Source organism: Eupeodes corollae, chromosome 2 (assembly GCF_945859685.1).
Source record: "Eupeodes corollae chromosome 2, idEupCoro1.1, whole genome shotgun sequence".
NCBI classification, from domain to species: Eukaryota; Metazoa; Arthropoda; class Insecta; order Diptera; family Syrphidae; genus Eupeodes; species Eupeodes corollae.
In genome coordinates this window covers 7,360,342-7,387,411 of record NC_079148.1, presented here as the reverse complement: position 1 = coordinate 7,387,411, position 27,070 = coordinate 7,360,342, and the positions used below count along the sequence as shown (strand labels likewise).

The 27,070-nt window shown below is 33.2% G+C and overlaps 1 protein-coding gene across 4 annotated transcripts in view; it reads right to left on the bottom strand.

Annotated features, from left to right (window-relative positions):
- Positions 1-27,070, bottom strand: part of LOC129948200 (ubiquitin carboxyl-terminal hydrolase Usp2) — a 95,324-nt gene that overhangs the window by 18,521 nt on the left and 49,733 nt on the right. For all 4 annotated transcript variants that reach the window (XM_056059083.1, XM_056059084.1, XM_056059085.1 and 1 more), the window contains exons 2-3: positions 11,749-12,515; positions 438-1,886 (exon numbers count right to left, since the gene is read on the bottom strand). In XM_056059083.1, the coding sequence (XP_055915058.1) occupies positions 438-1,886; positions 11,749-12,087 (1,788 nt within the window). In that variant the 5' untranslated portion in view covers positions 12,088-12,515. The remainder of the gene's footprint in view (positions 1-437; positions 1,887-11,748; positions 12,516-27,070) is intronic.

Here is a 27,070-nt window from a genome sequence, read left to right as displayed (position 1 = left end):
GCAAGATGCTTAAAGTCCAAAAATGACATTTCTGAACAATGTTTTATATGTATTTGTTTAACCTTAAAAAATATATACATATATATATTCAAATTCAAGCACAAATAAGATTACGAAACTGAAATGTAAAAAGCTTAACCATCACCAAATAAATATCGCATATGTCTAAGAAATTAAAAACTACGTCTATGAATGAAGCCGTCAAAATGCGAATACAAATTAATAATTTTAACGGTATTAAAAAATGCATTTTATGTGTGCTAAGAGATACATCATATTTATAATATCTCTTAAAATAAATAAATAATACATAACAATAATGAATTAATCTTGTCTCCCATCTTTTTATTTTTTTTTTTTTTTTTGAGAATCAAATGAAGACAGAAAAGTAGAGAAGAGAGAAAACTAAAGAGAATAGAGTCTAAAGGATAACTTACACTTTCATCAATGTCAGAATTTTTATTCGATGGCGACGAAGAAGAAGACGATGCAGATGGCGCTGATGGCGGTATTTTTTTCTCTATCGATATCGTCCTCGAGGTGACTGTTGAAAGTGTTGGCGTTGGACAGCTTAGCATTGACACCGTAGTTAGTGTTACTTTGTCATAGGTGACGCTACTTTTCACCAAATTCGATGTACTTCCATTGAGACCACCTGTGAATGTAGTGATCGAGGTTTTTCGCAGATGTTTTGGCGAATGTGATGGCGACGATTCGGTACTACGATTTCTTAGGATCAGATTATTGCTGGCTATGCTGCCACTGCTCGTGCTATTACTAGCGGCCAGGTTCGATGTGATGCTGGAGCCTCGGGTTGTGGCCGTGCTGCTACTCGTGGCCGGAGACGCCGATCGCTCCCGCAGTGGGACTCGCCTATCATAATCGTTGGATAGTTGTAAGTTGGTGGTGCTACATCTGGTCGGTAGACGTTTGGCTTCTGCCAGCGTATTGAACTTCTCAATTGATGCCTTAATACTAGACGTGTCGCACCTGCGTCCACCCATCAATGGCAGCGTTGAGGACGGCGATGAGGTCGCTGTCGATGTTGTCGATGTGGGTGCCGACGATGAGACCGGCGGGGACGAGGAGAGCAACGTTCCATTCTGATACTTGTACGGGTTGACCTTTTCGAAGAGCAAACTCTGATTGGACGAGGAAATAATGGAAGATTTTGGTCGGAGTTTCGGTTTGTGCTGTCTTTGTTGTAATTGCTGCTGTTGATGTTGCTGTTGTTGACGTTCGGTGTCATCGCTGTCGATGTACTTAATGTCATCCAACAGTTCCGAATTTGAATGCAGACAATGCATGTTGTTGTTGGCGGGCAATCTTGACAACAAAAACCTATTGTTGTTACTACTACTAATTGGGGCACGATGAATTAGGGGCTTTATCGAGGGCTGATGCTTAACAGCAGCAGCGGCGGAGTTCACACCCTGTAGCTTATGATTGTCATGGATGTTAGTGACAATGCTACTTGCCTTTCTTGCTAATGGCGAGCCACCATTTTCATTATTATTGACACATTGACTGTCATCGATATTGTTGTTGATAATATTGTTATTGTTGTCGTCATCAATGCCGTTTTCCAATTCGAATCTTTGTCTCGAACGAGAGACTTGCGAGCGCGCCAATTCACATTCTTTTTTAAGAAAGTTCTGATCCTTGAAGGCGGAAATTAGAAAGAATTGTTGATTATCAGCTTTCGCTGATGTTTTTGGTGGTGTTGTTGTTTTTGTTGTTGATTGGTTTGAAGTTGGATTTGTATTTGGATTTTTGGAAGTTGTTGTGGTTGTGCCAGCTGCGGCAGAAGTTGTCTGGGTTGTCGTCGTGGAGTTGGTGTTGTTGGAGGAGATTGTAGTGATTTTAGCCTCAACACTACGTTTTTGCTTGGGGAATTTCAAATTTTTAATATTAGCATCTATCATATCTAGCTTTTGGTTTTTTAAAAGTTTTTCTTGTTTTTTGTTTACTATAGTGGACTTTTTTTCATTTGTTTACTCACAATGATGCACTCTCTAAAGTTTATAACTTTTGCTTTAAAATTTTACACAACACCTTCATCAAGTTTTTATGTACAGTAAAATATAAATATTTATATATTATGTAGTTAATATATAAATGGATATATCTAGTATATTTTTCACCCTATGATATCTATATGCACACGTAAACACTATATGTTTATTATTTATTTATTTTTTGGTTAAATTTATTTTTTGAAAATTCTGTATGGCGTCAAACAACACACGCTATATATATGTTATATTTTATATTTATTTGTGAGCCATTTACGAACTGTACGTCTAGAACAGAGAAAAGAATTAATAAAAAAATGTCATTTTTGCTTTTTAGAGAATGAAAAACTGGGAAATTTTTCTCATTTTAATTTTGTTTTTATTTTTAAGAAACAAGCAAAAAGCATTGCGATGTTTTTCAATTTTCTCTACGTTCTGTAAAAATTGGGGATATTTTTTTTATTTTGAAACAAAAAGAAAAAACTTTTGAAACTTTCAAACAAAAATCATGGCTAGCAAAATAGAACTATATGTATATTTTTTTAAGTTTAAGTTTTATAGAATATACATAATGAAAATAAAAATTAAAAAAAAAACATATATAGAAATAAATTTTGGCAAATTGGTTTTTAATTTACATAATTTGAATTCTTTATAAAAACTTTATGAGTGAGGTGAAAATCATAAATAAAACAATTATATGATTTAAAATTTCAAGCTGAAAGATTATACATATACATAATAGTGTTTTGTATTTGGGCGTGTGGTTTGTGTTTTTGGGTTTTGTATAGATTTGTGTTTATTTTGGATAAAAACTGAATACGAAGTTTGTATCATAATTTTGTAAGCCTAAAACTTTGAAGTTATTCAGTTTATTTATTTGTGTCTCAGCAGATGGACCCTATACAATTTTTAAGACCTACGCCCATGTTCCGAATTTCGATCGAAAGCGAATTGAAATCACTTTACAATTTCACGTGAAATGAAATTGCATGTTCTTCAATTCGATCGATTTCGAAATTACTTCGAACTGTCAGAACTGAAGTATTTTATTTTGTTTCTGAAGTACAATTTTTGCTGTTTTGAAGATGGATGCAATATTATTGGCAAATTTAAGTGAAAAAAGGAAGCAGAATTTAAGAGCAAAAACAAGAGGACGAATTTCGGGAGACAAAACAAATATATTATTCGATTTACCTGACACAATGTAAGTGTGTGAAAATTATGAAGAATTGTTCTGATGAATTAAGTAAATTCTTGATTTCCTCTTTTAAGCTTTGATTGTAATCTAAGATTAAGCAAAGACGCTTTTTATATGTTCTAAGAGAAATAGAACCTTTGATAATACCTTCATCGATTCCTTTAATTCAAAAAACTTGATGTAACCCTCCTATTCCTAGCAAAAGGAAGCTACAAAAGATCAATTCACAGAAATAAAAAATGTGATTTGAATGCGTTCAAAAAATGGAACAAACCGAAATACAGAACATCTATTTTCATGTTCGAAAATCCAATTCACAATAACGAATTGTGGAACACCCAGATTCACTTTCGCAAAGTGTATTCACAAGAAGTGAAATGCAGAACATGGGCACTATTCTTTGTATTCTTTAACATATCTGTAGACCAAAACTTCGAAATGTAAAGCCTGCAAATTACAATTTTACGGAAATAAAACAGCTTGGTGTATACATTTTGATAACATTTCTTAACATTATGATAATGTCATAAGATCATACCTGATGGTTTGTTTTCAATATAACTAAATACAATGGGTGGGTTAAAAGTTCCTACCTAATGTGTATTAGAGAGGACCAAACTTATTGTTTTATTGTTACTAAGGTTAAACTGAAAGAGTTAGCTTTAAGACGTCATTCCAATGTGCTTAATCCAGCCACTGTGCACTTTAACAAGGGGCATTAGGTGATCTTTCCGGAGCTGGAAGAATTGACACTGCCTTAACTGAAGCGAATGTGAGCACGAAGGTCTTTGGTTAGGTAATGTTAAAAAGGCTGCAGATTCAGAATCCACCCACTTAGGGAAAAAATAAAGGCACATTTTGATACCACATGAATCTAGAGAATTACTTCCCACTAGTCGAACCATTTTTAGCTTTTTATAAAGCGAAGAATATATTTGATATCCTTTTTAGCTAATTCACTGGTATTATCAAAAGAGTAGTCTCCCAGATGAAGTTTGCGTCTTAGTGAAAGAGCAGGGCAAGTGCAGAGAAGGTGAGAGATTGTTTCCTCGTCCAAACAGCTCTTGCATCATTGGAGGCTACACCAATTCGTATTGCGTGTCTGCCTATAAGACTGTGTATCGTAAGGACACCTATTAGGAAGTCTGCTTTGAGATAACAAGGCCATATGAGTTTTGTGGCTGCGCATGTTCGTAAATTGTGTAACTTAGAGTTTGTTATCGTAAGAGCTGTTCCTTTTAGCAGAAATTTACATGTAGCTATCGGTATACCTATCTTCTCACTTTTAGGTGAAATAGGTATGACGGTTCTATTTTTAGCGAGTTCATCGGCTATACAATTTCCTGTGATGTCTTGTCTCTGTGGTCCGGCCGGCACCCAAAAGAGGTTAATGTTAAATTGCTGCGCTATCTCCATAAGAGACGATTGAAAATCGAAGGCCTCCCGTTAAGAGATTTAAAAGCAGCCTGACTGTCAGAGAAGATGTCGATATCAGAAGTTGATAGCACGTTTTCTCTTATCGCTAAAATTTTCGCTTGGAAGACGCTACATTGATTAGGGAGGCGGAATGAGAGCTTAGATTAAGCTTTTCTGAGTACACACCATCCATCCATCTGATAAAATTAATGCTTTTGCCATCCAGGAGTTTTTTGTCTTCCTTTTCTTCTCTGGATGGAATGGATACCTGGGAATTTTTTCCAAATTAGGGTTTTGGAATAGTGTAGTCTATGTACTTTGGTATAGATCCAAAGAGGTTCAAAATGATGGAGTGCCCCAAATTGTTGTTGGTCTATTGAAATGAGGCGTTGAGTCTTATAGCTGTACTCGCTGCCACTTGTTTACTGAAGATGTCGAGATGATGTCTGATGGAGAAGAGTGTCTAACGCTGCTGAGGGTGTGGTTCTTAATGCACCGCTTATGCAGAGACATGCAGTGTGTTGAACTCTGCTGAGTTTGTCGTAGTAAGTGACTTTCTCCAGTGCAGTCCACCATGCTGCAACCCCATACATAAGTATTGGGCGATGACCGATGTGTATAGCCTATAGGTTATGCGAAGTTGAAAACCCCATTTTCTGCCTATGGCTTTCTTGCAAAGGAAAAGATCTACTGTAGCTTTCTTAACTCTTTCCTGAATGTTAGGTTTTCAACTTAATTTTTTGTCGAATATCAGACCATGATCTTTGGCTTCATTGGTAAAAATTAGTGGTACACCTTTTCTTGATGGAGGTACAATTACTGGGATCTTGTATTTCTATGTAAAAAGGACAAGGTCTGTTTTTTGGAGATTAATACTAAGTCCGCAGGGATCAACCCATCTAGTGAGCATATTGAGTGCGTTTTGGAGGAGGTCTCTAAGTGTATTAGGATGTTTCCCTATGACGGCGATAGCAACGTCATCGGCATACGCAACCACTCTGTAGCTTTCCCTGTCAAGGGATATTAGCAGTTCGTTAACCACTATGTTCCACAGGAGAGGAGACAGAACACCACCTTGCAGAATGCCTCTACCGACAGATCTTTTCGTACAAAAACGCCCCATCTTAAAGTTGATGATCCTGCTTTTTAGCATAATATTAATCAACTCACAGAGTGAGTACGATTTCATCTGAACCTGGAGATTTATAAGGTTTGAAACTATTCAGAGCACATGCCAATTTTTTCTTTTGTAACCAGACCTTGAAAAGTTAAGTTCATACCCGACCCAGTACAGTTTATTTTATTAATGGATTTGGAGCTATCTGGGAACTGGATGTCTAGTAGAAGGTTTAGCGTTTCTTCGCAAGAGTTAGTCCATGTACCATCTGAATTTTTAAGACAACTAGGCATGGTTGGATTTGTCTTTGGTCAATTCGGTGTGTTTCGCAATATTAAGCCATTCTTCTTGGAAGACGATGCAGCTACAACTGTAACTATACAAATTGAAGGGTATCGGGCTATGATCGAACATTTTTTGAGACCAGCGATTGCTGATATTCCTGAGATATAGTTGAGATAGCATGGAGCTTATGTGCATATACCTATATGTTTGCTCCCAAAGGGCGCTACTAAATGATATTTTAAGCGACCAGATGTCTTACATAGTGTTATGGAAAAGGCTCTAGAACGAGACTGTCTTTGTGAGCACCAAAGATTTATTTGAGGGTTATTATATTTGCAGTTTGTGATTCTTAAACAAATTATCAATGAAAAATAATGATATGAGTTATTATTTCTTTAAATTCGGAAGTCACTTTTGAGCAATATTGAACATTTTTAAATACACCCATCAAAATATTTAAATTGATGTTTGACAGATATAAGGTCTTTTTTCTAAAGGGGGCCTTTGCAGTCATATTTATAATTATGTTGATATTTTTGTTCAGTGTGCTCAGAGCACAGAAACAGATTGATATTCACATTTGCTGGGTGCCGGATACATTCCAGATAACTGTAAGGCAGATGGACTTGCCAGGAACGTTACAGTGCAGCCCATCCTACCAAGTTTGGCATACACTGGCATACTAATCGCCACTTGTAAACTGTTGCTAATACAAGACGCTATGAGGAGGGCAGGCACCAGGTGAAACAACATCACCACCTGTCAGGGTACAAAAAACATCTGGCCAACACCAGATTTAAAGCGTTCAAGGTTCTTGCTATCTCTAAGCAGATCGCATATAATCTCGATAATAGGTGCCATAACCGGAAACTGTCTAATAGGAAAGCACGCCACGAGACTAAGGCTTTTGCAGAAGCTGTATGGACGAGTAAGAGGAGAAAACAGTTCTTCATCTTCTCTATACATGTCCTGCTCTATCTCAAGAAGAAGAATAACCTAGGAGAATTGTTCTTTAACGATCTACATCATGTCAGTAAAATCAGCATCTGACGTTTCGTAAGGGACTCAAACTGGTTCCATTGAGCTTAGGAGGAAGCCTCAAGATTCATGTGGTATCCCAAGGGGCCATTAAACGCGTCTTAGTGTGTCTGTTTCAATCATGGACAGCCACTTTAACCTAACCTGACCTAACAGATTGACACAGCATCTTTGACACTTTTCAAATCGATTTGATTACATTAACATTAATTTGAATGTCAACATAAACCTTAGACCTGAACCATAAATTATATGTCGCTGTGCAATTGCTACTAACTTTTAAGGCGTAATTTTATTCTCAAATTAAAATATCATTTTGTTTCGGATAGAATAACCAAGCGTTGTGAGCAAAACGCTAAACCTGACAAATTTTCGGAGTGTATCTCATGAAAATAAATCTAGTTCTCAAATCAATTGAAATGGAGAAAAAGGAAGGTTTGTCTGGAAAAGAAGGTACATTTTTATATGAATAAATAGTTCGAGATCTGAGTGTTCAGAATCGTGTTCAGCATTCTCTAAGAACTACAGAGTGAGTTCAGAGCCCCGAATTAAAAAAAAAAAAAAAAAAAAAAAACAATACAAAAAGTTAACAATAAATAAATCCACTTTTATTACAATTTTATTCCAACCATCATAGTTGAACCACACAATATTGAAACGGTATTATTATCTCTTCCTTAATAAGATAAACCATCACTGGACGTTTATGTACTTTTATTATGTTGACAATTTGTTAGAGGCAAATTAATATTATTAAGATATTCTCAAACCTTTATTAACGGCTGAAAGTCTGTAACTAGGACGAATTGGTCCTATAATGCAAACGAGCCAGACCGCATTTAAATTTAATATAGGTATAAAATAGCTTCTTATAAATTTTAATAATCTGATGCACCATGGGCCCAAGGTATACTGTCTTCCAAAGAAAATCGGTTTAAATCTAAGAAAACTTTACCCTTTTGGTCTTAAGTAATCCCTCTAAAAGGATAGATGTAAAAATATTTAGAAGCTAGCAGATTGTTGTTTGATAATCCTAATGTATAAAATGTAAGAACAACAATATTCTAGTCAACCTTCCAGAATAATTAATCTATTTAAAATTATGAAAAAAGCTCCGAAGGCAAATGATTAATTTCAACTTGATATTGCCTTCATAAATGCAGTCAACTTATTGCATACTTAGTTTAAGCCTTTCACTTACCTTTCCTAAAAATATGCAACTAAAATTTTAACTTGAAATTTTGCTACTAGTAACAATAAGTTACTGGCAGAATATTGTTAGAATGTTTAACCTCATTTTTAATAATATAAATATAAGAATTAAACTTAAAAAAAACATTCTTTTTATTTTAATTTATTAGTGGTTAGTAAAGAAAAAACTCTAAAACAACAATCAACAACCAACATAAGCAAGTGACAAAAATTTGCACCAATTCAAACACACACAAAATTAGGCGTTTATTAGTAGTACATTCATTTTCCGCAAGGTGGTGGTTTGGTGGTTGTGGGTTAACCAAAAATAACATAACACTAAATACAAACATTTGAATTATTGGAAACCAAGGGAATCGGAATCAACAACTATTCCAAATATGCTTTCAGGACACTCAGGATTAGCTTGTTTTTTTTTTTTTGTTTTTAAATTAGTTGTAAGTTTTTTTTTATTTGCTGGTTAAACAACTTTAATGTGAAAGAAAATAGAGGTTAGGTATTTTACCTTGGTAGCCAATTGTGCGGTGTCCCTTGTATCCTGAGAACTAGATGAACTAGCAGTAGTAGAAGAAGTAGAAGTGGAAGTTTTGGTAGGAGAGATGCATGATATTTTTAAATCTCTTAGACTATTACTATCGTCCGGCAGGTCATAGCTCACATGCAGCAGTAACTTGTTGGCAGCTCGGCTGCTGCCACCATTGCTACTCGAATGCTGCGGCACCGACAGATATGTGTCTGTGATAGAGGAGCATGCAGATGCAGGAGCAGAAGTTTCGTTATTTTCATTTATGGTACCATTTGAGTGTCGACTATATCGTCTGCTATAATTATTATTATTATTGTTATTACTGATTCTACTCATTGAATTGCTACTTGTTAGCTTATTATCATTATTATTTGTCAATGATAATGTAGTGGAAGAATTAGAAGAAGTTGTAGCTGCATTGTGTGTTGATGCTGCTGCTACCGATGCTGCCCCTTCAGACAGTGAGCTGGAACGTGATAATTCACATTTTGGTATATAATTTGCTGGACTATATTTTTCATATATTTCCAATGCAGATGTCGCTACTAATCGTGCTAATGATGATGATGAATATGAGGAGGATGATGCTCGGGAATTCCTACTTGTGCTACTGCTACGTTGTGGTTTCGTGTGACTGTAGTTGTTGTTGTTTTGGTTGCAATCGTTGGTGTTATCTGTGCCCCGTTTATGGTCTAAGTCTCTCTGCGGGTAGCAATTCATTTATAGAGATTTCAATTGTTGATCGCCGATGATGATAATGAAGGGATTTTTTTTTTTTTTTTATTCAGGATAAGAAAATATTTCAAATGATTTCGTGTTGTTGGTGTTGTTGTTGATATTGTTGATTTAGGTTTCGTTGTTGTATAGTTGTTGTTTTTTTTTTTTGATTTTGAAAAAGGTAAAATTCTCATTTTATAATATATGTTGATTAAAATTTAACAAAACATGTTTTGGTCGAATTTTTGACAGATAGTTGTTGTAAGTCTTCCAATACATTTCTATCATCCTATAATATTGATACTTCACAAACTTGGACATGTTTTAGTTTTCATGTCAAATTTGTGATCTCGTAAAAAGTAAGAAGACTTTTAGTGACGTTAGAAAACAACAGGTGTTTAAATTTGCAGGTTCAGATGACATAAGAGATTTGAAGTAATGCAAGAAACTGCATTGGGCGGGTTCAGACGACATAAGGGATTTGAAAGTAAGGCATGTTTCTAGTATCTGATTGGCTAGCTGCCAAAAAATTGCCTTCCAATTAAGGAAACTTTATTGGAATTTGACTGGAAAATAATCCAAGAAAAATCTTCTAAACTATCAGACAAGCCTGCTAATGTCGAAATGACAGTTGATCATGGTTTTTCATTCCACGCAATTCCATTTAATGTTTTTTTTGTAAAAAGGATTAATTGTCAAATTGGAAAATGAATAAATGACATTTCTTTAGAATATAAAATATAATTCATGATGGACTTGTAGCTTGTTGTTAAGATATTATTTTGCAGTAAATAATGTTTTTCGTATCTTTTGCTCGATCTAGACTGAGTGTAGAGGTTATCGAAGTAAAGTTCCAATTTTGAAATCATTGACATCTGAAAAACTGACCTAAATTTACGTTCTAAGAATACAGTAGACTGCAAATAGAAAACTCATGGCTGAATCCCAAACAAGCTTCAACTTTAGCTTCAACTGACGTTTAAGAGTTCAGCCATAGGAATTCAATGCATGCTATCACAATGGAGCTTCGACCCCACGTTTCGTTTGACAATCGTAAGGAAAAGAACGTAATGTGACTCCAAACGGAAGCTCAATTATCTGAACATTTATTTTGTCTGACAGCTCAACATCTGTAACAAAATTTCAACAAACAAAATATTTGCTCTTTGGAGTGATGAAATAATAGAAATGTCTTTCAAAGCAACCTCGAAGCAGGGCCACCGTAACGCAGACGAAGCCGAAGCTGAAGTGTGTTTGTGATTCAGCCATTAAGTTGTCTGAATCTACCTAATGTGATCTCACAAAAAGTTAAGATGATTTTTAGTGACGTTTAGTTACGTTACGCTGTTAGAACACAACTAACGCTAGGTTTTAATTTAACAACCAAATAACTAGATGTCATTTTTGATGTTTACAAATTCATGACGTTTCTTGATACTTTGACGTCTAGCTGGAACGCTTTGTTACGTTTTCTTTTGACACTATAAACTAGGTTTTGGATTTATTTAATAATTTATTTTTATTAACTCTATTGGAATTTCCAACAACTATCTGTCACTTAATTTCAAACAAAACATATTCATTGTTAAATGATCACATCGTGAAGTAGGAATCCCGTGATCATGCGATTAAAATGATACTTTATTTGTTTAACCAGTAATTAGATTAAGGGATTGGAAGCATACTGTTTTTTTTTTTTAATTTTCAAATTGAAAAGTCATCCTTCCAATATTTCCTGTCATATGACATTTATGAATGAAATGTCACAATAACATTGGATTTAAATTAAATGTTCAATAAAAACTAGGGTTAGTTTAAAAAGGTAATATCCTACATCTACTGGAATATGTGATCCTAGTAAAATTGTTTTTCCTTTTCTAGCTAAACTATTTTACTGAGCCATTGTGAAGCTTTGGCAAAGAATGTTCTGTTTGTTTTGTATTTTGCTGACTAAGAGTTTTTTTTGTGTTTTGCAGCAGTCGCACTATATAACAAATTGATTACTACAAAACTCAGTCTAATTTACGTATGTATATTAAAAAAAAAAAGTTTAAAAAAACACGACCGCCGCGTCACGCCGACGCAGCCGCCGTGTAGTGGTGAAGGTGGTGATTGTGGTGGGTGGTGTTGTATAATTTATATTTTTTAAAACTAACTTTCAACTATTTTCAAACTAATTTTTAATGCAAACAAAATAAAATATCAAATTTAAAGTACTTACTCCAAATCGACTCGATGCTGTTGTTGTATCATTATTTCCGCCGGTCAGGTACGAACTGGCACGATATGAGGAAGATAAAGCTCCACGAGATAAATATGATCCAGGATAGAAGGAGCTGCTCGAATAGGTCGTTGATGGGCTTTTTGTGTATCCGTTGCTTCGGTAGGTTGAACTGTAGCCACTTGTGGAAGAAGACGAAGACGAAGAGAGCGCACTGGATCCGGTTCCGGTTGTGGATTTGTTTGTCAGGCTCGAGGAATATGTGCCACTGGTTGTTTGTGGTATATACAAACTTCCACTGGTTGATGAAGTTAATCTTCTGGGCGAAATTACAGGCATATTATGTGAGTATTTTGTGTGATTGTTGGCGATGGTGATGGCGGCGGTGGTGATGATTGGAGGACTATGATGTTATTTTTTTTAAGTTTATTTGCTTCTTCTTTATTTTTTTTTTGAAATTATTATTGACTAGTTTGAAAATTGTTTTTTATCTAAAATCTAAGCATTTATATATTTTTTTTTTATTTTTGTGTGGTTCGGTATCTTTTCCAGTTTGATCTATGATTAGTTTTTTTTGTTTTTTAATTCTTGTTTTATATATTTTTGCTTTCCTTATCTTATTTTAGTTGTGAGTTAAGATGTTTATACTTTGAGAGTATCGTTGAGTGGTTTCGAGGTATTGCAAAGTTGGTAGTTAAGGTAAGAGTTGATTTGTTGTGTTGTTACTGGTTAGTTTCGCAATCTTTTGTTTTTTGTTATTATTCTATCTGAAATGAGAGATAAACAAAAATAATTAAAATAATATTTATTATTATGTAAATCAATTTTTTTTTTGCAAGAATGTATAAAACGACGGATTTTCGAAAAGTTCAGACGTGTTTCTTGGCTTGTATTTAATGGTTGGTTTATTGATTTGGTGAAATTGCACATAGGTAGAGCGATTTCTTTCTTATTTCTCTAAAGAAGAGTTACTAATTCTGTTAAGCCGTATACAATTATTGAAAGCTCCCGCACAAAGAACCGTTTCGAATTTTTGTGCGGAACGATGTCAGCTTTAGTTCATTTTTATATTTAGACGATACGGAAATCCTGAATTGAAAAGTAAGACAAAAGTTGTGTCTTAATTAACGAACAATCAAGAAAAAAAATTTAATTGAGCGATATTTGATATACACTGCCGCTCATCTGAATAGGTTCAATTTTTTTTCACCCTACTGTAAGAGTTTCTTCAAATATAATGCATTGATGTATTGTTTTTTATGCTTATATTGAAAGAGTATCATCATACGCTTAGTTATAGAAAAAAAACTTAGTCTGAGAACTTACCGTTATTCTCTCATATAAGCTAGACCAATTTCACTCATAAAAACAACCATTATATATGGCTCATCTGAATAGGTTCAACGAATAAAAAGCAATTAAACAAGAGAATTGATTGTAATTTAATGATTTATTTTACACTTTTGTGTCAGTTGGAATGTATAACAATAAATTAGTAATGAGTATTCCCCCCTTTTTTAAAATAGTTTCGTAAATTCGATTTGGAATAGAACTATACAAATTTTCAATATATTGAAGCGAAATTTCTGCCCAGGCTTTTTTAATACCTTCTATTAATGACTTTTTGTCTTCAAACTGTCTCCCTGACTCATATACTTTACGTGAAAGAAGTCCCCACACATTCTCTATTATATTCAGGTCAGGGGAGTATGGAGGCCACCCCAACATCTTCACATTTTGGCACTCGATCCACTGTTTTACCGCTCTCGCTGTATGAATAGGTGCATTGTCGTGTTGGAATGTCCATTGTATTGGTCCAAACAAGTCAGAAATCTGCGGGAAAGCCTTTTCTAGCACACCTTTGTAAGAGTTTGCATTCATTCTTGATGTAAGAAATTGGAGTTCAAAGGTCCCGTAGAACGAAATAGCTCCCCACACCATTACACTCCCTTCGCAGCTATGAAAACGGCTAAGATAATGCTCCTCCTTTCGTAAGTCATGAAAATAATAATTAAAGCCATCTGGCCCCTCTAAATTAAACTTTTTTTCGTCTGAGAAAACTACTTGTTGCCATTCACACTTCCACGACATGTAAGTTTTGCAAAACTGGAGACGAATTTTTTTTCGGGATTCGTTTAATTTCTTTCTTTTTAAATGTTTAGCACTTTTAATAACACGTTTTACCGTAGCCAAACTGCAATTTACACCGGATTTTGCCTTAATTTTTGAAGCGGAGTCATGAGAATTGGAAGCGGCACGAATTATTGCACGTCTATCAGCTTTGGTAGTGGCTGTATAACTCCCCCCTTTCATGTTTTTTCCATATGTTTCAATGTTTCGCAAAAACTGGCTCACCACATTTTGACTTCTGTTAATGTTTTTCGCTATACGCCTTTGATTTAAGCCCAACTCTCTAAAGGCTTTTATTTTCCCCTTTTCTTCCTCTGTTAAAGGTTTTCCGCGACCCATATTCAACGTTAACTACAAAAAAATATCGGCAGACAAAATTAAAATGACGAATGAATCCCGATGTCCGATGCAACCAAACGCAAACTAAAGTTTTCGCCATTGAACCTATTCAGATGAGCCATATATAATGGTTGTTTTTATGAGTGAAATTGGTCTAGCTTATATGAGAGAATAACGGTAAGTTCTCAGACTAAGTTTTTTTTCTATAACTAAGCGTATGATGATACTCTCTCAATATAAGCATAAAAAACAATACATCAATGCATTATATTTGAAGAAACTCTTACAGTAGGGTGAAAAAAAATTGAACCTATTCAGATGAGCGGCAGTGTAACATCCCTGTCTTTATTTTTGGTGAGCCAGTTTTATAAACCGTCATATTCAAACTATGTATGTATGTAAGTCAACTTTCTGATTCAAAAACCAAATAATATTTTAAAATTGATATTCATGTTCTGAATTCGAATTTATCCTAAAAATTTCTTCATCAGGCTAAGTTTTTGAATTATTATTCCTCCTAGAACATCTTTTTAAAAATCCCTAATTTAGGACCAAATTTGTTAAGTATAAACATCACTTTCCTTTGCTTTCACAGATTTTGAAAATGCATTTTAGAGTTAGTTTTTAGTATTGATTGCTAATCTGATCTTCTGATTGTAAAAATACCCCAACGTAAATTTTATGTGAACACTGTCAATATATCGAACACTTCCCGCCCTTTTATCGTAAGAGACATTTTCAAGAAAAAGTACAACTTAATTTAATTTAAATTTTGCTAGCAACACATAGAACCTTAAACGCCATTGTTATGTCTTAACTTAAGCATTATTAATAATTTCCAAAACTGACTATGGGTACAAGTTGTTTCAAGGACCAGCAGTAAACTTTTCATTTGTCGTTTACGATAAAATTTATGTTGGTGCTTACGATAAATTGGCGGGAAGGGCTTGATTTAAAAAAAAAAATTAATGGGAGAGCCTTATTTGGAAAACTGATGAGTTATTATAATAAAAATTATTATGAAGGGCCTTTTTCCGAAACCGTTTTTGGGGAAGACTAAAATTAAAACCGATTTTTCAAAAATTCTATGAAATATTGAAAATATTTTAATTTAATGGAAGATGGGGTTATAGATTAGGAAAATCACTACACATTTTATTGACAAAATATACTCTGTACATTTTAAATTTGCTGCATAGGCCTTAAAGAGAGCTTTCAAATGTTTGCATGGCACTCAACTTGTAAAAGTGCTTCTAAAATAAAAATAATACTTCATTAGGCCACGTACATTCCACTATGACTTAAAGTTTAAGTAAAAAGGAGTTGTTGCTAGGTTTTTGAAAAAAAAAAAAAAAATACTGTTTAAATATTTGATAGCTACTTTGTAGGGAAGAGTTTGATCAATTTTTTTGAGTGCGGTTCATTTATTAATCAATCAATGTTTTTTATTTAACTTAAAATAGTAAATAAAACCATAGACCTAAATCTACCATCGAAAAAGAAACACAAAATTAAATTAAGCAATGTCGACAATTTTGATATAGTTTTTATTGATGAAAATATAATTTATTTATTCATCTTAAAAGTTACACACACTATTTAGATTTATAATTATTTAGAATAATAATTAAAAATTAAATACATAATTTACTAAAAGCATTATAACAAATTTAAAAATTTTAGTTTCAAAAGTCAATTGCAAAATCATATTCATAAAAATCCATACAAGGTCTTGCGATATGATTGTACGTAGCATAGCCAGTACTGTGGTAAGGAACATTTAAAAAATCACAGTCAAGAGGGCGCAAGTTTCTAGAAGGCGCATAAATAAAAAACATATTAAAATTCAAGACATCAAAATCAAAAAGTATTGAGTTTAATTTTCTTCTCTCAGCAAGATATTAATTAAAATACACCTCGTCTCATAAGATGGAACATTTAAATAACCAAATATTTTTCGTAAGGCAAACTTTGTGAACCTTTTTCGAACTTTTTCTATACGACAAATGCTAGACGCGATAAAGGGGCTTCATATAACAGTACAATATTCTAAATATGGTCGAACGAGGCTAGAATAAAGAGGTTTTAATGTATAGGGGTCTTCGAAATCTTTTGAATTTCTAAAAACAAACCCTAGCATAAAATTTGCTTTTGAGATCGCATGGTCTATGTGATTTGAGAAATTCATTTTAGAATCGAAGATTACGCCTAGATCCTTATGGCTATCAAGTCTTTGTAAAATGGCGTTTTCAAGTTCATAATTATAATATAATGCACTGTGATTTCTAGAAAATGTCACAACGCTACATTTCGTGTTGTTAAAATATAGCCTATTGCTATTACACCATTTAATTAAATTATTTAGATGAATTTGAACTTTTTTTTGCATCGTTAGGTGAATTTATGGAACTGAATATTTTCAAACCGTCAGCAAATAGAAGACATTTAGAAAAAGTAAAACGTTAATAAAAATGATAAAAAGAAGTGGTCCAAGATGACTACCTTGAGGAACACACCTGTTTTCTACCTACTAAATAGCTCTTTATCCACATTAGGAAAAATCCATACATCTTTATTTTTTTTTAAGAGAACACTATGTTGAACGCGGTCGAAAGCCTTTGAAAATATTGACAAATTTGTAGGAGTGGATCTACCTTTTAAAAAACCATGTTGGTAAACTGAAATGTTATTGTGAATTATTATACAATTTGTTTTTTACTACAGCTTCGAAAATCTTAGGAGTTAACTTCAGTTTTGCAATTGGTCTGTAATTTTCAATCGAAGTTTTTGTACCTGGTTAATAAAGGGGAGTTATTATAGAGTATTTCCATTACATTCAAAATTCGACCAAAAGAATTAGAAATATTGTTGATTTGATACATATGTAAGGCTGATAAACTATCAATAACATTATATTCATTATCTTTGACAACATTATAGGAAGCATTTGCTTTTCATCGTCTGAGAATTTCCAATTAAAATTAGGCAAGTTAAATCATTTCCATTCCTGGGCAACCCAATTTATTTATTTTAAGCTAAAATCACCAACAACTACAAAATAACAATTTTCATCCTTATCATTAGCATTTAAAAGATTGAATAAATAGATCTACACAAACACAAATCTGATCAATTTCGAAAGAATTATAAGGTAGTTTAAATTCTATACTTGTAAAATTTGATTGAACATCCAATAAAACTCCTCCTTCTCTAATTTGACCAATTTGACGATCTTTGCGAAAGACGTTGTATTCGGAAGAGAAATATTCACTATTCAAAAAGTTACCATTTAACCAAGTTACATTTAAAGCTATAATGTCGTACTAACAGTCCTGGGCAGCAATAAAGAAATCATAAATATAATAAACAGTTGGCAACCCAGACAACAATTGTGAGCGAATTATGGAAGTCGTCACTAAAGCAATAATAATATCACGAGTGAAAGTCAAATATCCTATCTTCCCTTTACTCGAATTGAACAGAGTATATGTAGTTGCCTAAAAAAATGTAAATGGTGATACCTCAAAAACATGACTTTGGACTTGGGCCACTAAGTTTTTTCGAAAAATAATAATTTGAATGTCATTGACAAAACTTTGCAATCAATAGAAAAGTATAAGTCGTTTTACTTGCTAAATTTTAGGCAGAACCTCCGAACGTTCAGAACTTTAAATTTGTAATACCATAATAATGTAATAATGAAATATGACTCATGTAAAATATCCTGTTATTTTTCGTTTCGAGCTGTCAAACAGAACCCGAACTATTCAACCAATAAGATCGCTTATTCTATTTCCCAATAACATAGCTCGTTGTAATTGATTAAAACAAAAATGAAATAATAATAATAAGTAAATTGATTATTAGTTAGTTTTTCCATTTGAATTTAAATTTTTAATTTTATTACTTGTTTCTGTAAAAAATGACAAATATCAAAAAGTGACAGCTTAATGTTCAAACAAAATGCTGAGCGCTCAGAACAAAGTTTGTGCACAAAATATTCAGAGCTTGCTCGATTTTCTCGGACTCTGTCCAGAACACTTTTCTGAGCAAAGAACAGAAAAATGCCTATACACTATAGATTTGTATTATTTTGACATACACTACCGGTTAAACGTTTGAGACCACCTCTGAAATATCGAGTTTTAACCCCTAAACTGAAGTTTTAGGAAAAAAGTGAAGAGCATGTCTAGTTGTAAATGATAGAAAAATATAAACTAGTTTTGTACTAAACATACATTATTTATTTAAAAAACCAATTAAAGCTCTAAATTGAGCGTTAATAAAAAAAACCCTCCTTTAAATTTAATAATTTTGTTTACAATTCTGGGCAATCTTCTTACAAAGTTTTGTATTTTTTCTTGTTGAATATTCTTCCAGCAATTTTGTAGAGTTTCCCAAAGAGAAGATTCCGATGTTATGTGGTGATTCCGGACATTTCTGACAAGCTCTTCCTATAAGAGCTCAATGGGGTTAATATCCTCATCTTCTTTTTGTTTCAGGTATCCCCGGCAAAGTTTTGAAGTGTGTTTCGGGTCATTGTATTGCTGGGATAAAAAACCTTCATCGATTAATCGGAGTCCATATACCAAAACGTGGTCTTCCAATATCGTTTTATAGATTTCTTTATCCATTCTTAGATCTCCTACTCCATCGAAGGAAAAACATCCCCACACCATTATTTAACCGCCTAAATGCTTTACAGTTGGGACAACAGTCTGGTAGCATCTTCTGTTCAGCACTGCGCCTGACGTACACTCTGCAATTTGAGCCAAATATCTCAAACTTGGACTCATCGCTCCATAAGACTGTTGAAGTCCTCATCTGTCCAATCCTTATGGATTTTGGCCCATTCCAACCGTTTTATCTTGTTTTGGGGCCGTAAAAGTGGTTTCCGCACTGCAACGCGCCCAAAAAGTCCAGCATGCCTTAGCCTTCGTTGTATCATTGATACAGATAACGGTTCTTCCCGGAATTCATTGATTTCGGCGCGTATTTCTGGTGCTCTTTTCTTCCCAGAACGCTTGCTTGTGGTGATGATATGCAGATCTTCGTTTTTCGTCGTAACTTTAGGTCGTCCTGACATCGGTTTATCCTTTAAACCGCCGGTGCTAGAGTAACGCTGTATGGTCCTGTGAACTGCTCCTTCGGATATCTTCAGCTTTGTGGCGATTTCTCTTTGCAAATAGCGTTCCTCAATAAGGGCCATAATCGAGTTTCAATAGTTATTTCCTTAACTTTTACCAATCCTTTTTTCTTTTTACCTTTTTTTCACAAAATTCCTCATAATTTATAGAAAAGGATTAATATCTGGGGTTTTTTCACTTGCACCTTTTATGAATGGTCTAAATTAACAATACAGGTAAAAAAATCCTATATTCATTCATAAACCCAAGCACCAGGTACACATAAAGCAACCCTTTGAAGATGGTCTCAAACTTTTGACTGGTAGTGTATGCTCCATCCCTAAAATTAAAAGTAGAATCAAAAAAGTAAGTATACAGTTTAGACTTGGGTATTTTGTACTTATAGAAAAACTTTTATATACTCGGCACCAAGTCCAGTGTAGACTAATGTAATTTTTCTCTTTTTCATTTCTATAATTCACTAAATGTCTGTTTGACTTAAGTGAAAATTACTCGTAAGACGTCAAAATTGACCGAAAATCATGTACATACGATTTTGGACGCACTCATCGTGATTGATTGAAGACAACAATTTGTTCTTATTTTGACTTATGTATGTCTTCATGTAAAAACAAACAGTCCCAATTAATTCTTCTTGGCATATTTTAACTTTTAATTAGCAATGCGTGTTCTGATAAAAAATTGTTACGCATCGAGCAATTTTTAAACACTTTCCCCCAATTTTTTGTTTTGTTTACAAATTATTTTTTCATCCAACGAAAAACTCAAAAATAATAAAATCTCAAATATACGTTGTTTACATTTTTTGATTTTTTGGCAAACGTCAAAAATATGTCCACCCATGTTTTGAATTATAATAAAAATAGTTTTATTCTTATTTTTTTTTGTATATTAAAATCTTGAATAGAACTTAAAAATAAATTCTTACTTTCTATATCACTTTTTCTATTCTAAGAGGAGATAAGAGGAGATGAAACGAGTGCAGAGAGGATCATATTTTTATATTTGCATACTTATTTTTTGCTTTGAACACATTGAGTCTTGAAGATTTTCAAGAACGTTAAGTAATTTCTTTTTTTTTTGTGGCTTTTTGAAGATGAACATTTTTCACCTCACATTTTTCACTTATTGCTCATTTATTTTAGTATTTTTTTTTCTTTGTGAAAAATTGTCAATATTAAATTTTTCAATTGAGAGGAGGCATATACAAAAAAATTATTTTTGGCGACTATTTTATATTTTTAAAGATTGCGCATAAATTCTCCAACAATCGCATAAAATTATTCACCAAACGACACGAGCGACGCGAAGACGCGAACGTTGTTTCTTTTAATTGTTTTTTTTTTTTATATTTCTTTCTTTGTTTTATTGTTATGTGAACTTCTAAGTTCAAGACACCATTACCGTCTGAAAATTCAAATGTTTGCGCAAGGCCTTCCCCTACGTTCTACATTAAACTAATCGTATTAGAATTTCGAATAAGAAATAAATAAAAAAAAACATTTGTAGCATAACAAAGTGAAAGAAAATCGTGAGTTTTTAGTATAGTCTGAGGAATAAGGCTGTGAGAATATAGATTGAGTCTTAAATTATCATGTGAAAACATATTCAAGGTAACAGCAGATTTTTGATTTTATAATTTCGAACAAAACCATTCCACTTTAATGGTTCCATCTTCTTTGTGTTCTCTCCTGTCAGTTTTGCTTTTAAGGATCAACTCTAATCCCAAATTGGCTGCGTTCAATCTCGTGTTGAATAGGGTATCTTGGATACCTTGTTGAACGAGTTGGATAGCTGTATTGAGATAGCTGTCAAATAAAAACAACTGTCATCTATTCACAAAAAGCAGAGAAACATTTAACCTTCGAAGTCGAAATTGTTGTAAGATAAAATTTAATGGATGATTCAACTGATTCGTCGGACAACGATGAATTGATTGGTGCGTAACAAACTATCCTAATCAGCAAATCGCTTCTTCATCGTTTATTATTGACAGAACATCCTCAAATAAAACTTCAACTATCATTTTGTATCTTTTTGTTTACCAACAAATACAAAAAGCTGAAATCAATTTTCAAGTTCCTTGAAATTTAGCCATGTGTTGAATCTGTCAGATACCTATGTACATACCCCAGAAATTCTTCGATACCTTTAGATTCCTTTTTTGACATCTCAGCTGTTTTTGATCAGCTGTTATTTTACACGTAAAACACTAACAAAAATGTATTCGGATACTTTATTTGTCTGAGATTGAACGCAGCTATTTTGTCAGTGATTGCTATGGTTAACCTGTCAACAAAATTTGGTTCGGAGCAGAGCCTGAACTGTCAAACAAAATATAGTGTTGCTTTTTTACCTCTGTACGCAATTGACAGGTGAAAGTGGAAAAAAATCTCAAACTATTAAAATACTGCAGTATTTCCATTCCATTTCCATTTGGAATTGGCAATTAATGACAGCTAAGTATTTAGGTGCGTTCAAACATAATTTTGAGCGCTCGGTACACGCTATGTTCAGAGCATACTTAATAAACTCGGGCTCAGCTCAGAACTCTTTAGAGAGCTGAAAAATAAAAATTCCGCACGGATTATCATTTTCCTGAACGCTGCCTCTGTTATGTCAAATTAAAAAAACGCATCGTTGCACTGATTTGTTGTCCAATTTTACATAATTCTAACAAGATTTCAACCACGATTTTGTGTGTTTCAGGTTCAGACAACATAAGAGAGTTTATTTGCACTCAACTGCATTTATTGAACGTACATTTTGACCAAGGCAACTAGTCTGAGTTGGTCAAGTGTCATAAGCTACAAACTCGGAATTTTCCTTCATTAACCTCTACTTTTAGTTGATTGTGCAAAAACTTTATTGTCTACAAAAAACTTCTCAGGGAAGCTACTAATGACTTGCCTTTCATATTTTAAATAAGTTTACTTATTCCTTTTATATTTTGACAAGTAACCTTTTTACATAAAAAATACAATGAATTATGCAGAAAACAAATAAATCACAGAGTATTAAGGTTCAACTTTTAGTCAATTAAAAAATCACGATTAGCTGCCTTTTTGACATAAGTGCAATTGACTTGATAGTTAGGGAGATTTTTCTTGACTAACCTTTCAGTCAATTTTCCAATAAAGTTGCCTAATTAGAAGCAAATTTTTTGGCAGCTGGCCATTCAGAAACTATAAACTTTACTTACTGACTGCGATCAATATTGTGTTGGATAGGGTATGGATTTTTAGATACCTTGTTGAACGACTTGGATAACTGTATTGAGATAGCTGTCAAAAAATAAAAACAACTTTCAGCTGTTCACAAAAAGCACAGAAACATTTAAGCTTTGAAGTCAAAATTGTTTTAAGATAAAACATATAAAATTCGGTGAAATATAGCTTCTTCATCATCTATTACGTTCATGTATAGAACATCCTCAAATACAACTTCAACTAACATTTTGTATCTTTTTGTTTACCAACAAAAAGCTGAAATCAATTTTCAAGTTTCTTAAAATTCAAACATGTGTTGAATCAGCTGTTCTGTCAGATACCTACATACCCCAGAAGTTCTTGGATATATTTTTTGACATCTCAGCTATTTTTGATAAGCTGTTATTTTACACGTAAAACACTAACAAAAAGGTATCCGGATACCCTATCTGTCTGAGGTTGAACGTAGCCACTGTCAAGTCCCTTATGTCACCTGAACCTGCCCAATAACGACATTTTCATTGATCAACCTGTCAAAAAAAATTTTATACATTGAATCTTAAATATTTTAAAACGAAGTGTCTCAAGTTCTGACATTTAATAAAAATAAAGTATTTATGTTTTTGGTACGTATTCTCTGGACAAAAACAAACTATTTTCCAAACAGTTATAATTCACAACGTTGCTTACTCAGTGCAACAGTATTCAAGATTCCAGTCTATATGTTTGAGACCTCAAATTAAAGCAATCTTTCCACGATGCCCACGATGACATTTACATATTATGTCATTTACAAAAACGAAAGTAGTTTGCAAATTGCAACACTTATTCTCAGTCTAATGTCTATAAAGTGTTGCAATGAGGAAGAGTCTAGCATCAGCTACCTTTAGAAACAAATTAGATAGATTAGTTTGCGGTTTTTTTAAACAAAATGAATGCAAGTTTTAAAAAAATGCAACACTCATAAATTACATCATTAGTGTCTTTCTTTTTAAAGTTTAAATTGACACAGGGTAAGTTATGGGTTTCTACATATGAAATGTTAGAAGTCAGAATTTTCACATGACAATGTGACACTTTGATAATAAGATAGCCAAGTTCATAGTATTCTTGTCGTGTCTCTTGGGTTTGACAGATTTCCTTAAAACTTGGCATTATGAAGAAGTTAAAATGAAAATCTAAACAAATATAAACGATTCTTTGTAGTGATATCATATTCTTGATTTAAGCCACATCAAAGATAAGATTAACTTGTTTCATTGAGCATGATGTTTATATGATAGTTATTTGTATAATTTCTTGAAAAACAACGACGTCAAATGGCAAAATATTTCCTGGTAATTTTATGTTGAAGGATTATATTTTTCAGTACATAGTTTTAATATTAATCCCTTCCTTACCTTCGAATCGAACTTACCCAACTAGCTTTCATTATTTGAGTTAATTATTATTTCGGAAAGTCAACCCAAGTTCAACCAAGGTTTAAGGATATTTAAATTATCTTTAACCACAAAAAATTAAATGTATAGGCTTTTCACAGCAAGTCAAAAACCCGGTTTTCGCGAAATTATCGGTTTTGGACGAAAACCTACATCGAAAACTAAAGTTTTCCCATACATTTTTGGTAAATCACAAGTTTAAGTGAACCACAAGTTTTTTATAAAACCTCTCGAAAACTAGTAGCAATTCAAAGTTGAACTAAACAAACAAACCTTTCGAAACATTCAGCGCTCAAATTAATGTAAACAAAACAGCTGATGGCTGCTGTCAAAACAAATATTTCATTTTGAAATAAATTTTGTCGTGGTAAGTAATATATTTTATACAATTTCCTTACAAAATAAGAATTATTGAAAAAAAAGAAACTTTGGGGAGCTGCGTGGAAACAAAAAAACGTCGAGAATAAAAGCCCGGTGGCTATTTGCGGCACTGGTGGTTCTTTTATGATCCTCCAGAGTTTCAAACGCTCTTTGTTAAGCGAGGAATCGGAATTCACTATGGCGACGACGTTTCCAAGGGATGCGTCTTCCAACTCGTCGCCACAAATATGTTCGAAGCTTTCGCTTACTACCTGGAAAAAAACTTTCCGGTAACTCCGTTCAATTTATTTTAAGTTCGTTTGCGGAGGAGAATAAGTTTAAAAAAAAGCAAAACATTCCACAATGTAAGAATAGCTGTTCTAGTAAATAAAACCACAACAGTGGACTATCGTCCCTTGATGAACAGCGATGCCAACATCAAGAAGATCCTCATTCCTTTGGACAAGCCTTTTCTGACCAGCCATAAGGACCTACACGAAATCGTTCAGAATCTTCTCAGCCCCGATTATAAGTTGCTCGGACGGCCACAATACATGGCGATTCTGAAGGCACATTTGACCAACAGAAGCAATAGTCATAAGCTCAGTATTTTGGATTGAATTTGTTGTGAAGGAAGAAGAAAATGTTTTGTTGGTTGTTGATTCTATCATATATTTTCTAGACAATTAGGTTCTCCTTAGTGAATTGTTGGGACCGGTTGAAGTAAACAAAGAGGATAGCTGCATCCACCAGAGCTTATACTTCTTTTAGTTTCATGTCGTGAGCCCATTCCACCATCCTCAGAACTTCAGTTGAAACTCTTCTTCGAGACGAGCTAGTGTTACGTTAAAATCAATTTAAAATATTTAGAATTCATTTTATTTTCACAAATAATTTGAGAAAAACAAAACTTTTTAGTCACAATTTTTTTCATCGATACAAAATTTGACAGCCGGTGTTAAACAAATTTAAATGTCAAATAAAAACGTGTAAATGTTCGGTGTGAACGATTTTTGACAGATAAGTCCTGAATTCGTTCATTTTAGGACTGTTTGTAACTAAAATATTACCTACATGCAAAAGAATAGCTGCGTTCGTGTGAGGTTGTGCAAATCGGTAAAAAATTAAAATTTGTCTTTCTATCTTTGCCCTAAACAGAAATGTCAAAACTTGGTAAATTATAATATTTAGGTGGCCAAATAAGATCACTTCCTCGAAAATTCAAACGGTGGAGAAACTTTTTTCTTTGCAAAAAAAATAGATGTCCATCATTTTTTTTAGTAAAGCGTGTATCATTCCATTATTAGTAATATGGTGTTGTTTGTATTCACTTGTAAAATGTCAGAAAATGACAGTCAAAAGTAACATCTGTCCAAATAGCGGACTACTGAAAATGGAACCTCTTCCTGAAAATTATATAAAAACGGCGGTTGTAAACATTTCTATCCGTCGGGTTTTCTCATAGGGACGCACCCTTTCACTAATCATCAAACTGTCATAACTAAGTTTAAAGCTCATTTCAAAAGCTCCCCAAAAAACTACCCAGTACACCGCAAATAGCAATATGCCTGGCGTGTATTTATACAATATATATTATGTACCACTATCGATTCGATTTAATACATTAAATAAATATATGTAAATACTGTAATGTTTACCATGGGTACCTACGTGTAACCCATGGTAAATATTGGCTACTTGAAAGTTTGTTATTTAAGTATTTTCAATGACAATTTTCGTATGTGTTATAGCAATGACCCCACAGCGAACAATATTGTTTCACTGATTTTGAGTATATGCACTGTACATACAGTGATGGACTTAACAATTAGACTTATTATAACTTAAAATCTTATTTGTTAATACGTAGTTTACATTTTATTATTCCTTGAACTTTTGTGAAGATATTAACCTTCCGAAGGCAAGGCTTTTTTGCCTTAGTGATTTACATCTGCTGTTGTTCAGCGTCCCATCAACTTTTATAAAAAAAACAGTAATGAAATTGAAAATCAGTTATTATAATTTATTAAAGATCGAGTATTTACATTAAAAGAATCTGAGAAAGGTATTCTTTTGAGGTTTTACAAAACGTAGTGGGGTGATGGGTAACCCCACTTGGCTTCGGAAGGCTAAGAAATAGAATATAAGAAAAAACAATTTAATCTTAAAATCTAAAATACTATAGAAAATAAAAATGTTTAAAAGCGAATAAAATACGATGTACAAGTCATAGGCCTATAATTTTTCTAAGAAGGGAGTATAACCTAGTATTACTAGATATGGGAAATTATTTAGAAAATATTCTTCAAACCAGGCTTGTTCTGGTATTCATCGGGCGGAATTTTACTATAATGTTCACATCAATATTCTGCTATAAATTCAAAGTGATTTTAGACGTAGTTGCCAAATGTCAATGAGAGGAACGAGAGCAAACGTCAAAAAATACAAATCCTAAACCTTTTGTAAATAAAGAAAGGCATAAGGCAGCAATCGCGTTTTGCTAGTCTAGAAAAAAAAAAAGAAATTTTAAAGTACGCATATTTTAAAAATAAAAATATGACTTTCAACTAAAATAGATATAATATTTTGTTAAAGATAAATTTGCCGCAAAAGCAACTCTACCGTGTTTTGTTGGAAAATCTATCAATAGTATTGTAGAATTTTACACGAATAACAAAACAACCGATAAAAGTTAAAG